Source organism: Coffea arabica, chromosome 2c, assembly GCF_036785885.1.
Source record: "Coffea arabica cultivar ET-39 chromosome 2c, Coffea Arabica ET-39 HiFi, whole genome shotgun sequence".
Lineage (NCBI taxonomy): Eukaryota > Viridiplantae > Streptophyta > Magnoliopsida > Gentianales > Rubiaceae > Coffea > Coffea arabica.
The window spans coordinates 1,789,747-1,802,707 of NC_092312.1; the positions used below are offsets into that span (position 1 = coordinate 1,789,747).

The 12,961-nt window shown below is 36.5% G+C and overlaps 1 protein-coding gene across 1 annotated transcript; it reads left to right on the top strand.

Annotated features, from left to right (window-relative positions):
• Positions 1-2,437: 2,437 nt before the first annotated feature.
• LOC113724941 (probable membrane-associated kinase regulator 6) lies at positions 2,438-4,030 on the top strand. The gene is made up of 2 exons (XM_027247857.2): positions 2,438-3,332; positions 3,530-4,030. The coding sequence occupies exons 1-2, from the start codon at positions 2,627-2,629 to the stop codon at positions 3,535-3,537; spliced, it is 714 nt and encodes a 237-aa protein (XP_027103658.1). The 5' UTR covers positions 2,438-2,626; the 3' UTR covers positions 3,538-4,030.
• Positions 4,031-12,961: the final 8,931 nt, after the last annotated feature.

The following is a 12,961-nucleotide window of genomic DNA, read 5'->3' on the forward strand; positions in this document are numbered from 1 at the left end:
TGTCCTTCCCATACAACAGGGTTGTCACGACACTTTCGTAAGAATCAGAAACTGAGGTAAGAAGTAAAAAAACATTATTTTCTTCCTCAATATCTACGCCAACCTTTTGGAGTTGATCCAAAATTTTATTGAACGTATTCATGTGATCCATGAGACTGTCGCCCTCCACCATCTTTAGTGCATAAAGTTGCCTCTTTAGATGCAACTTATTGGATAAGTTTTTAGCTAGATAAAACTTTTTCAATTTTTCTAGAGGTCTGCTGCAGAATCTTTCTCATCTATCACATTATTTATGATGTTGTCCGCCACATAGAGTCAAATTGTGCTCACACACCTTGCGTCCAACTTCTCAAATTCATCATCCTTCATGCTCTCTGACTTTTTGTTGTTTCCATTCAACGCTTTTGTCAAATCTTGTTGAACTAGAATATCATTCATTATTCTTTGCTAAAGAGTGAAACTTGTAGTTCCATTAAACGGTTGAATTGAAAACTGTTTAATTTTCAAACCCCATGGCATACCACCACCCACTTAATTTCAAATAATTAACCAGAACCCTAACGGAGTTCTGATACCACTTGTTAGGGTATTAGGCCAACTATTTGAAAAAGAAAAGACCAACAATTTAATAGAAAACAATATCTAGCATGAACGATGAACAACACATAAGAATTAACGTGGTTCGACTTAATCACCAAACTAACGTCCATGGAGAGGAAAATTTGTTCTTACTATGAGAGAAAAAATACCAGAAGATTACAACTTGGTTCCCAAGTCCCAACTCTTGTATAACGCTCTCACCCACTAAGAAGTCTCTCACTCCTTTTTTGTGTGTTTTTGTAGTATGTCAAACTACCTATTTATCGAGAACATTATTTAGCAAAAAAATCAAATAACAATTGAAAATCAATACTAATTCCTAAACTCATATAGAGTAGGAAATAACATCTAATTCTAAACTAAATAGGACTTTACTTGACTACTATTTCAAGTAACTGAAACTAAGTAGGAAACTAGTTACTTTCCACACCAAATAAGGATCTTGACTAAAAAAAATTAAGTTCATTTCTTAACAAATCTTAATTTGTAGCTTGTTCGTTACACTGTGAATAGCAGTACTTGATATGTTGCTGTCATAGTGCATTCATTGCTAGCCCAGTTAAGGCATAGTCGTCCGTTTGTTTTAAAAAAAAAAAAATTAAGGCATAATTAGCCAATAAAAAAACTTTTCTTAAAAAAAAAAAGAGAGAGAAAGAAAAAGAGAGAGTTGCAGACAATGACAACAAAACCAAGGCTGCAGTAAATGCTTTCTCGTTAAAAAAAAAATAATTTAGGCAATAGATCATAAATTTTGTCAAAGTAAATGCTCCTACCATGTTTGTAATGTAGTTCATATGATTTTCGCACAGTGAAATAGTTAGGTATGCTTCAATAACTTTATATCATATTCAATAGATAGATATGGCCTCTTAAGTTGGAAAACTTTCGGCCAACGGTGCATATGCAACACGTAATCAATTCATTGTCGAAAAAAATCAGTGTTTGGATAATAAATTATCTCAAATAATATCTATTTTTTTATATTATTAACCATTATTTTATCTTACATGCATTAGATTATAAAAAATGCTACAACAATTATTTCAATTAATATTTTAAATAATACTCTATCCAATCCATACTTAAGTTTTAGCATTCTCCATAACGTTTATCCCCGATCACATATGTTTTGGAAGTCTTACGATCATTTTTTTTTTTAAAAAAAGGAGTTCTTTTTTTAATCCCTCTCACCCTTCCCTTTACCCTTCCAACCCGACAAGATTTAGAACTTGTCAGTTTTCATACAAGATTAAGTTGAATTCTGTGATTAGATTATATTATAAGAAAATCACAACTGCTAAAAGTTGGATATGGTCATCGCATAAACCTCTTGGATTTTTTTTTTTTTTTTTTTACCTCTTTCTCTAATGAAATGAACTCCTAACATTGCAATTGTTTTACAAAATCATAATTTTTTGGGTCATCAAGGTAAGAAATTAGAAAGGTTTTTAGGTCAAGTGATTCTCTTTATGGGAGAAGTATAATAACTGCCGGCGTCAAAAAGTGAATGATGAACGTTTTTAGCTCCGTTCATTGTCCAAAAAAGTTTGCAAAGTATTCTAGGCAAGCCTTAGATTCCACTCGAAGGGTTGCTTTTCTCTTTTCCTTTTCACCCTTTTGCTTTCTTTTTCAACATAATAGGAGTAGTATTTTTGCTTTACAGTTTGAAAATCATATATCATACGTTGTTGTTTCTTTTTTTTCTCCCTTTTCCTTTTTTTTTTTTTTTAACCAATAGTAGTCAGGCAAGAACTCATACCAAGTCAGCAAGTAATACCATATATTCCTAGTCCAAGTCCACGTCTGCTCAGTATAGTCTAAACGCGTATATATGCAACAATCCACCATATATAATTCCTGCGCCTGCCAACTTAGCCAACTTAGCTTAGCAGCCAAATTCTCATTCTCATCCCTCCTCCTTTCCAATTTGTACCCAGAAAGAAAGAAAAAGTAAAAAGCAAAAAAAAAAAACTCCTATACATTCTACACTGCAGACCACCATCATTTTATAGCGTCCATCGACCAAATGGAAAGCAGCAGCCCGGCATCACTCTCCATCGAGAGCTTTTCGCATAGTTGGCTAATGAACTTAAAGCCATCTTCGTTTGAAAGCGGCCTGGACTACAAGTCATCCTGCAGCACCTCCTTTGATGCCTCCGACGAAGCTTCCTTCATTGAGATGGACCCCAAAATGCCTCCCTCCAGGAGGTTCTCCCGGGTCCCAAAAGATTTCAGCTTCGATTTTCGCAACTCACCAGCCCCTCTAACGCTTGCCGATGCCGAGGACCTCATCTCGGCCGATGGATTCCTCATGCCACTTTTCGGCAACCGACCGGTGATCATGAGCGATGAAGGTACTCATGAATCCTCGTCGTCGCCGGCGTTCATTGTTTCTTCGCTGAACGATAAAGAAGCAGTGCGTTCTTCCAGCAGGGTTCGATGTTCGTCGTTGAGGAGGTGTAAGAGATTATCCAAGAGGATTTTTCAGAAGTATATGGACTTTCTTAGGCCGCTTTGCCAGAAACTAAGAGGGCACAGATCAGGTTCTTCCAGAGTTGCGAGCGTTAGTTCATCAAGAGGGTGCGAAAATGAAGGGAAGAACGCGGAGTTTTATTCCCCTGCAACATCTCCCAGGACTAGTGTTGCATGGTCCGCTGACAACTGGCGTAGATCTTGTGATTCTGAGAGCTCCATTTACGAGGCAGTCCTCCATTGCAAACGAACTCACCATGGTATGTATTATATACGTTCAATTCATTTACCTGTAGCTAGTGCTCGATCTCTTCTTTCGATTAATTGGGTTCCTGTTTTTTTTTTTTTCCCCTTTCCATAAACAACTAGTAGTATAATACTCCTATACATTTTTTCTTTTCTTTTCTTTTGGGAAAAGTTTGTACCAATTGCTAAGAGATGTTGCGTTGTTATTCAGGCAAATGAGAATGGATGAGGCTGTTGTGAAAAGATAAAAATGAAAAAGAAAAGAAGGAGAAAAGGACAGCTGCAGAATGTGACACAGGAGAGAAGAGCGGTCTCGAGGAGATGATGATCATCCGCCACTCGTTCTTTGTCCCTAGCCTGCTTCCTTTTACTTTTCTCCGGCAGGGATGGCATTTCTTATTTGTCTTGTTGGGTGGAAGTTAGAGAAATTGTGTAGAGATTGTCAACCATAGAAATTCAATGGCATTTGAGCGACGGAGAAGATATGCACTGGTGTTAGTGTGTGATCTTCCTATTGTTTGTCCCATTTGCCATCAGTCCATCTAAGAAACAATACGCAATATCTGAAGAGAACTTCTTTTCTTCTGTTTTGAATTCTAGCTAGCACTAGTAACTTATAGTTTCTAGTTAATTTTCTCATTGTAATCTCCATCAACCATATGGTTTTACGTACACATAGTAGTGGCATCTCAGCTATTATTTTTTGACCTCATCTTCTGTCTCCATGTTGGGACATCCGTCAAGCATTTTAATTGCGCGTAGTCCTATGATTGTGAGATATATGTTTTTAACTTTTGGGAATTGATGAGGTAAAATTGCGGTGAACTAGGGGAGCATGACCCTAGGTATATAATTTATATAACGGAGAATAGAAAGAACATTAGGTAAGAATTTCTTTTTTTCCTCCTCCCCTTGTTTGATTAACATTTTGGTCATAGATCTGGGAAAGCAACTTAGCAATCATTAGAGGTCAGGAAGGTAAGACGTGTATGCTTGATTAGGACAGGTTTAAGCCGGGAGTTGAGGTCATAATGTAAGAGGTCTTGCAGATGAATTGGTTTTATAAATACTCTTGGAAGAAGCTAAGAAGTTGGGAAGTTTGTCAAACTCTTAACAAACTATCGTCGGGCCAAATATGGTGTCTGGCGGATAAGGCCGGCTCAACCATCTTGCCTGTTAACTTGTGCATTTAATATGTAGAATGTAGCACTGTCGTCCAATCAGAACACGCCCCACACGAATGTGGTCGGATTTAGAGACAGTAGTGGCTGTTGGAGTGAAAAATCATGGATAAGATAAGAAAGATTTTGCACCCAGGGCACTTCCTTTTCAATTCATTCATTTGTAATTTGTTTTCATCAATTCGTCAATGGTCGTGTCTCAAAAGAGTTTACATACTGTAGTAATCTTGAGTAAAGTTCTTCTCAAACTATGGTTGTGAGTCGTGACAATATATATAAGCTGCGAGGCCTTAAATTCCCTGATTTTTTTTTTTCAAAATTTTGCATGTCATTAAAGAGTGCATACGCGTAGATGGATTGGGAGCATGACCAATCATTTGGGCTGCCAGATGATTAATCGAAATGGGTTCGATTCTTAATAATAGCGTGTATTAATACTCCGTCAGTCCCACTTTGACAGTCCTGATTTTTTTTTTCATGCAATTAAAAAAAAAAAGTAGTTAACTTTGTTGGAACAATCAATTTAGGTAGCTATTTTCCTAAAATACCCTCACATTAATTAGAGTACAACTTTATGGGAACTTAAATTGATGGTAAAAAAAAGAATCAACTCTCATTAAATGGAGTAGGTTTATAGTAACAACAACTTACATTGAATAAGGGTGTTTTAGAAAAATTAAAATACAACTACATGCTTCAATTGGTAATCTTGTACAGACCAACTCATGTGTAGAACATCTCATGTAGAGACGTGCATGCAGCAAATAACACTACACAAAAAATTTATAAAAAAAATAAGAATGCGATGCAGCAAATTGAATTAGTTGTTTGGTTGGATAGGTCAAATTTGCCGTCCTAATGCGGACCTTTGCTTCACACCAAGAAGCCAATGCTAAGAATAATAATATTGGAAAACATACTATAAAGGTGGAAATGCCATAAGATACATATGATTAATGTTAATATTTGGGTTGCGTGCTCAGAGTAATCTGCCGTGCAATTAAATGCTTTTCCTTCGTTTAATTGCTTGTGATGAAGCTTGGGACAATCCATCCGTACTAGTTGAAAGCACCCAAAGACAATTATCGTCTCCATTTAATTTTGCTAACCACTTTCATTCTTCTTGCTAGCATGTATATATATATATATATATATATATATATATATATATATAAATGAATGTGTCGTCAATCATAATATGGCCTGTGATAACCTGACCTTTATGACATTGAGAATCCTTATCCCTCATCTGGTCTGGGCTTCATCTGGAACCCCACATAATCCTGCCACTCCATTCAACTCCACTAACGCAACTCAACCCTTTGTATATGGTATGGCCATCTTCCTAAACTCATTATTAACTGACTAGAATATTAGTCATACACACACACATATATATATATATATATGGAATGGAATGTGGCTCTAAATCATGGTAGGGTCCTACGAACTGGTGATGCGATCCTGCACGTTCCAACATGGGGACTTCTCCTGGCGAGTCTCTATGGTGGTGATGAGCCCAGTTGATACTTTTCCCGAGTCCCAGTTCTCTCATGGCCACGCCTTACCGACTCAGGCCGACTAGTGGCTGATGAAAATGATAACATTGTAGCACCGTATGGTATGATGGTGTAAGTTTGTCAAGTGTCCATGAGAGGAGGGGACATGGACAAAATATGCTCCTACGTCTTGCCAAACTTTTGACAGTTACTTTCTTGTGATTATTTCCACTTCTCTGTCTCATGTTTTGTTGGTTTTTTTTCCAGTCTTTGTCCGTCTATATCTCTATACATGTAGAAGCAGCAGCAGCACCACCACCACCACCGCAGCCACCCAAGTCATGTGCATGTTCTCATGCCTTTTCTTGTTGCAAGTTGGCGACCTACGTCCATTTAAGATTTTTTTTTGGGGGGGGGGGGGGGGGGGGGGGGGGGACCGAAACTCAACAAGCAACTAATTTTTGCTAGTAGGAGGAGTATTTCTCTTGCTTGATGGTCACTTACAAACATGGCATTAATTGTTTCTCTTCAATGGAATATGGCCACCAACACTGCTATATGCATCATCATGGCTTGGCTTGGTTTCTGAAAATTGAGCGCCCAGCAAAAGAACATAAATTTTGTGTGAAAGCAACGTCCTAATTATTAGAATCATCATATCATCATCTCAGGCTACTCACGTCTTCACCATCCAATAATGTCGACCCAAGTACTTTCAATCATGCATCATAAAAATTCAAGTTGAATTTCAAATTCAAATTTTACATAGTTGTCATTCATCCAACGCAGATAGATAGTATATACACTGTCAGTATAGGAATGATTAATCTATAGTAAATCTTACATGCACTGACAGTGTATACACTATCACCGTTTGATTCATCATGACATGTGTGTAAAAGTTGAATTTCAAATATAGTGCCTGTGCCAGATAGTCTTGTAGATTACCGCCCGTGCGCTGCACAAAATCCTTGAGCTGAAATGTGAATGGGTAAAAAGCTAGCCAGTAACATTGCAACTTAATTAATGTTGACAGGCTGAGTAATTAGCAATTGATTTAAAGCCCTTGGAAGGAAGTTTCAGATGGAAGCTAGATTAAGGAGTGGAGTCACAAGTAGGATTTGTTAGATATGCGACGATGCATTCTAGCAGAGAATAATTAATTGTATCTTGGAAGCGGGCGGAGCAGTGAAGGGAGGAGGACAGTTTATTTGGAACGGAGGACATGCAGACAAAACTTCGAATAGAAAAAACACTCCCATTTGAACCCCAAACATATCACACATGAATCGTGGTGTCTTCTGTCGGAGGGATTTGATTAATCACCCAAACAAAACAAAAAAAAAAAAAAAAAAGGCTCATTCAACTTTTCGTCATTGTGCAGAAGACAATTTGTACCCGACGATGCTACAATACCATGCCCCGGATTTGGGTTGGGCTCTTCTCCCAGAAAATTTCCTCTTCGTTACACCTAAATAAACATAATTGTAATATTAGTTTTTGAAAATCAAAATCATCCAAGTTATATTTCTTCTATTGTTTAAAGTACATACAAAAATTCAAATTAAATTGAATAGATTTCACTATTGGATCAAACTTTACAATTTTTGTCATAATTTTACCCCATTTTGCACCGTCAAAATGTTTTGTGCAAATTGAATGACAAAAAATTCCTAAATGAGCTTGATTTTTAGGTATGTTGATCTACTTGTGAAAATAAAATTATTGACATAAACAGCTTATTGTGAAAATTTTAATCGTGTGCGTGTAGATGTATAAGAAATAGACAAATAAATGGAGAGAAAAGTAACGTAGAGGATCTCAACCCCTCCCCCCATCCTGTGCGTATTTTACTTGTTCCTAATGAAGAAGGCCTGGACCAAGTTGTCCCCTTCGTATTTACTTGTTTTCAATTGATTCTGGAGACATAAATTTAGATTATGATTTGAAAAAGCTATTTTATTGTGTTCTTAACTTTTTTTTTTCAATCCTAATTTTGATTTTTTTTTTAGCACAAAAAAGCTTAAAAAAGGAGTATCTAATTGGTACTTTTTTTAAAACTCTGGCGTTCCAAAATCATTTTTACACGACAAGAAACAATTGAGAATAAGGCACCAACGGAGAGAAATTCAATGGTAAGAATCATAACCGTCAAATTACTCTTGACTACTCCGTAATTTTTCAGTTTTATGTATGGATGAAACCCTGGACTGGATATCTATCGTTTTCGGAAAAAAAAAAAAAAAAAACCCTGGACTGGATGGCATAGACCAGCCTATCCGATTGTTGAAATTAAGACTGGGCCTGTGTTGAACTAGAGCTAGATCAGAAAAGGGCCAACCCATTCACATCACAGTTTGACCCCAATCCACTATTCTTTTCGCGGCTTTGGTGCTCCCTAACACCCACCACGAGCGACGAGACTCCTACAAAACCAACCCAAATTTCGTTGAAACCAAATACTACTAGCAGTTGCTCCTTGGGGTTGGCTCGAATGATTTCGGAGTAGTCTAGTTAGATCTCGAAATCGCGTGTTCGAGTCATCTTTTCATCGTTTGTGTATTTTTGAGAGATAGGGTGCACAGGCACAGGAAAATTAGTCCTGTAAAAGCTGGGATACTTCCTGCGTTGAAACAAAAAAAAAAAAAAAAAAATTACTAGTAGCAGTTACTCTTCTTATCTCATGATCTCCCGGGAGAAACTAATAAGCGAATGGCAGCAAGATTTAAGAACCAAATACGATCGACTCTCTTCGTTCATTAGATAATTATGTTAATAATGCACAAGCAATTTGTTACTGTGCAATGGAAAGGGACTCTTTGTAATTGACGCTTTCCATTTATTCAGCTTTTGGACGGAACTGGACAAGTTGAACTCTCTCAATCATCTAAATTCAACTTAAATCAGGTAAATTGTTCAACCACGAGACTGATCAATCCCTCATCGCTTCTTCTTCTTCTTCTTCTTCTTCTTCTTCTTAACAAGTAATTGTGACTAGAACATCCCTACTCTCTTCCCCTTTTCCTTTTCTTACAGCAGTAAGAAATTTCCCAACAAGTTTATGTTGACAAACCCCACACAACATATTGGAAAAAGGAACACTTATTCGTTTGTGGGTTTCATGCACGATGCAACTTTATGGGATTTCATTCCTACCTCTTTTAAGTTTTTCCGCCAATGTTTCTCATACTAGCTCTGATAACTTTTTGGTGTTGTCTTATTAGTTTAACATGTTGTTGCTTCACTTTCAAGTTTTTGACCCACTTGAATGGACAGATCTCTAATACCCACTATTATTACCTTTTTTCTGTACTTGTCGCTATGGGCAATTTGCAATCTCAGTGCCGGTCGGCATCCCCCCAAAAGTAATACTTACTTGCCACCAAGTTCAGGTATTGCTTGATTAATGAGTACCGGAATGAATTGCTCTTTAGCCTTGATCATCATCGCAGCCACATGATCTCAGGGGCGCCTACGGGTTGAATTTGATCTTACCTTTCCTGAAGAACCCTTGTTGTCAGATTGACAGGTTGCCACTTTTCAACGTTGAAAAAGACAAACTACTTAAGAAGATTACATCCATAAAGCTCTCTAAGATCTTGCTAATGGCATTAACTTTTCTAATGAGACATTTTGACTGTCACATACTTATTCTCTCCATCATTTTTTTTTTTTTCATATGTTATGATGAGCTTTGCAGATAGTTTTAAATAAAATTGAAATTCAACCAAATCACGTTATGTACCGAAACAATTCTTTTCATTGTTACCCCTCAATTAAACTCTAATATTTTGTTTGTTGAGTTTGAAATTTTAAACAAGACACTGCTGTCAATATACAAATGTGCTATGCACCATTATTTATCAGGGGTACATGTCTTAAATGTTTTTTTTTTCTCGGAAATTATACGGTGATATAATAGGAAAGTTCTGTATTATTCGTAGATAAATCTTTCTTATACTGACAGTAACAAGAAAGAATTATGATGATACTTTTTTGTCCAACTTAATTACAAAGAATATGTATCCCCAATAAAGCATCGGTCACGAAAAGCAGTCCATTATAGTAATACAACTATTGTCATGAGTGTTTATCAAACAACAAATATGGGTATTAAAAACTTGACACATATTTTATTATAGTTGTGTTAAATACTTTACAATTATTTTGTCAGCTTATAATTTTTTTAGGGTATTCATTTAAATTTTTGATCAAATATAAGGTTTGATTATTAAAAGTGTCAAATTAAGAGAAGTAAGTGTAATTCTTAAAACCTCAAAAGGAGCTCAGTGAAGTTGTAATCTTTTGGTTGTTAACGGAAGATGTTAATGCGACCTATCACCTTAAAAGATACTTTTGAGGTTATGAAATTGATTTTTGACCGATCACTTTAATTGCAAACTGGAAAGCAACCGCCATTAGTTAGAGAGCTTGAGAAAATAAAATGTTGCATGTGGTGCCTTTACTAAGCTTTCATGCACCGGTTCTTTTCTTTTTCTTGGTCGGCCGGCAAAGTTCCTGCTCATTTCATTCTCAAAAGGTTGGTTTGACACTCAACAACTGCATCATCATCAAAGCACACAAATTACATGTATTTCCGCCCATGTCTATCCCACGCGAAATTCAGTAGAACCTGCGCTAAACACCGTTGGAAAGCAAGAAATTAGTACAGAAAGTCAAGGAATAAATGCTAAAAATGAAAAATCAATAAGTATCTTTTAAGGATAAAGTTGATATTCTCTAATAGTAAAAGCACACGCCACGACGAGCGACGATACTATAGCAAAATTCTTAAAAAATATCATGTCGAGTGGTGGCGCAACCGCACATTTGCCTGAATTGCATTGCATGTGGGGATGGACTTGAGATTTCTCTCCTCGTTGTTTGTCTGATTTATTTGTGCATTATTATTAATTATTATTATGTGTCCTTCTGATTTGTCACTTTGCAAGACAATTATTAGTTAGCAGTCTATACTCCCTACGTTCCATGTTTTAATAGTCATGTTTTTCTTTTTCGTCTGTCCCAAATTGTAATCCACTTTTCAATTGAAAAATATAGTTGTATTTTAATTTTCCTAAAATACTCTTATTTAATGTAAGGTGTCGTTACTATAAACCTACCCCATTTAATGAGAGTTGCTTCTTTTTTTACCATCAATTCAAGTTCCCATAAAATTATATTCTATTTAATGTGAGGGTATTTTAGGAAAATAGCAATCTTAATTTACTTTTCCAATAAAATTAACTACTTTTTGTTAAACTGTGTGAAAAAAGAAACAAGACTATCGAAGTGGGACGGAAAGAGTATTATTTGTCACTTTGCACGAATAGCGTTGATACTACTATTAGGCTAGCAAAATGGTACATGACAATCCTGAGTAAAACAACAATTAGCATTCGGAAAAAGAGAGCGTCTAATGAAATAAAACAATTGTAGTGCACTGCACCACAAACTTATGTTATGTTGGTGTTAGGGGTGCAAACGAGTCGAACTCGAGTCGAGTTTTGACTAATCGAGCCGAGCTCGAGTTAATTTTGTGAAACTCGAGCTCGAGCTCGACGAGCTCAAAATATCGAGCTCGAGTCAAATTCGAGTCGAGCTCGAGCTTAAAAAATTAAAAAATAATTATTTATTTTAAAAAATGAATAAAATAATAAATTTTTAATAAATAATAAAATATTATGGATATATATATGTAATTTTACTATTAAAATAAAAAATAAAAAAATATATATATATAATTGAGCTCGCGAGCCAACGAGTTTAATGTTTTTAAGTTTGAGCTCGAGATCGATATCGACTTAATTAGCTCGAGCTCGTATTCGATCCGCTCACGATCAGCTCGCGAGCGGTTCGATTCACGAAACACTCCTAGTTGGTGTCATCGACTTCTTCTGATCCCCTAAATGCGGATCTTTTGTTACACCTAAATGTGTAACACTCATGCTATCATCGCACTTTTATTTTGACGACGACTAGTGCCTTTTCTCGATTTCAAAAAATTTTTAAAAAATAAAAATTTGTGTAAAATTTTCGAGGGTCTATATAGTTAATTGGTTTCTTAGTTGTTCAAGGGCTCAGCAGCCTATGGCCCTATACCTTTTGTTTTGATTCACAAGTTCAGATTAGGATGAGCAAGAACGGAAAAAAAAAAAAAATTAGAGACTGAGACAACCGAAGTGAAAGAATGTCCGCCTTTGGCAAAGAAGCTAGTTTGTTGTTTCCATTTCCAAGCCAATCCAATTCCACCAAAAAAGAAGGAAAAAGTAATGAAAAGACGACAATATATAGGACCACAAAATGGGAGTAATTATTACTCCATTGTTTTTGGCCTCGTGCACCTTACTAATTATTTTCATGAAGCTAAAAGAGTTGCTCAAAACTGTAGTATAATAGTTGCCAAAATTAAAACAGCGTATGATATAGTGGAATTGCGTGTCAATCACAAAGCGTGCTGCTGCACTGACAATTAATATCCAAGCCTGCATGTGATGCTGATCTGGAAAAGATCAGCTTGCTGACGAGGATTTCTCTCCGTCGTTTCAGCAATTGATCCTTTCCAAATATATACAAGACCCCTTGCCTTTTTCCTCTCGTCCAAAAGCCAAAGGGTTCAATTCCTTTCACATTCCAAGTCATCATGTACGGCCACTTTTTGAGGGCTACTTTTTGAGAGCTTCGTTGATACCATATCAATACGTGGGTCTCCCCTTATTTGCACCCCTCCTACAGTTTCAGCTTTCTTTAATTTGTATCTTTCAAGTAAGTATTAGAAAACCACCGGCCTTCTTCTTGTGGTCACCACTACGCTTTAATGATCTTAATTATTAGGCAAGGCTAGTGGGTAGGTCCGGAGATGCATGAAAATTTCCAACTATGTGTTGTGGCTTACTGGTATTTGGCAGTCTGGGCTCTGGAGAATTTGAAAGGCGGCTAGCCTAGCCGACTTTCTTTGACGGC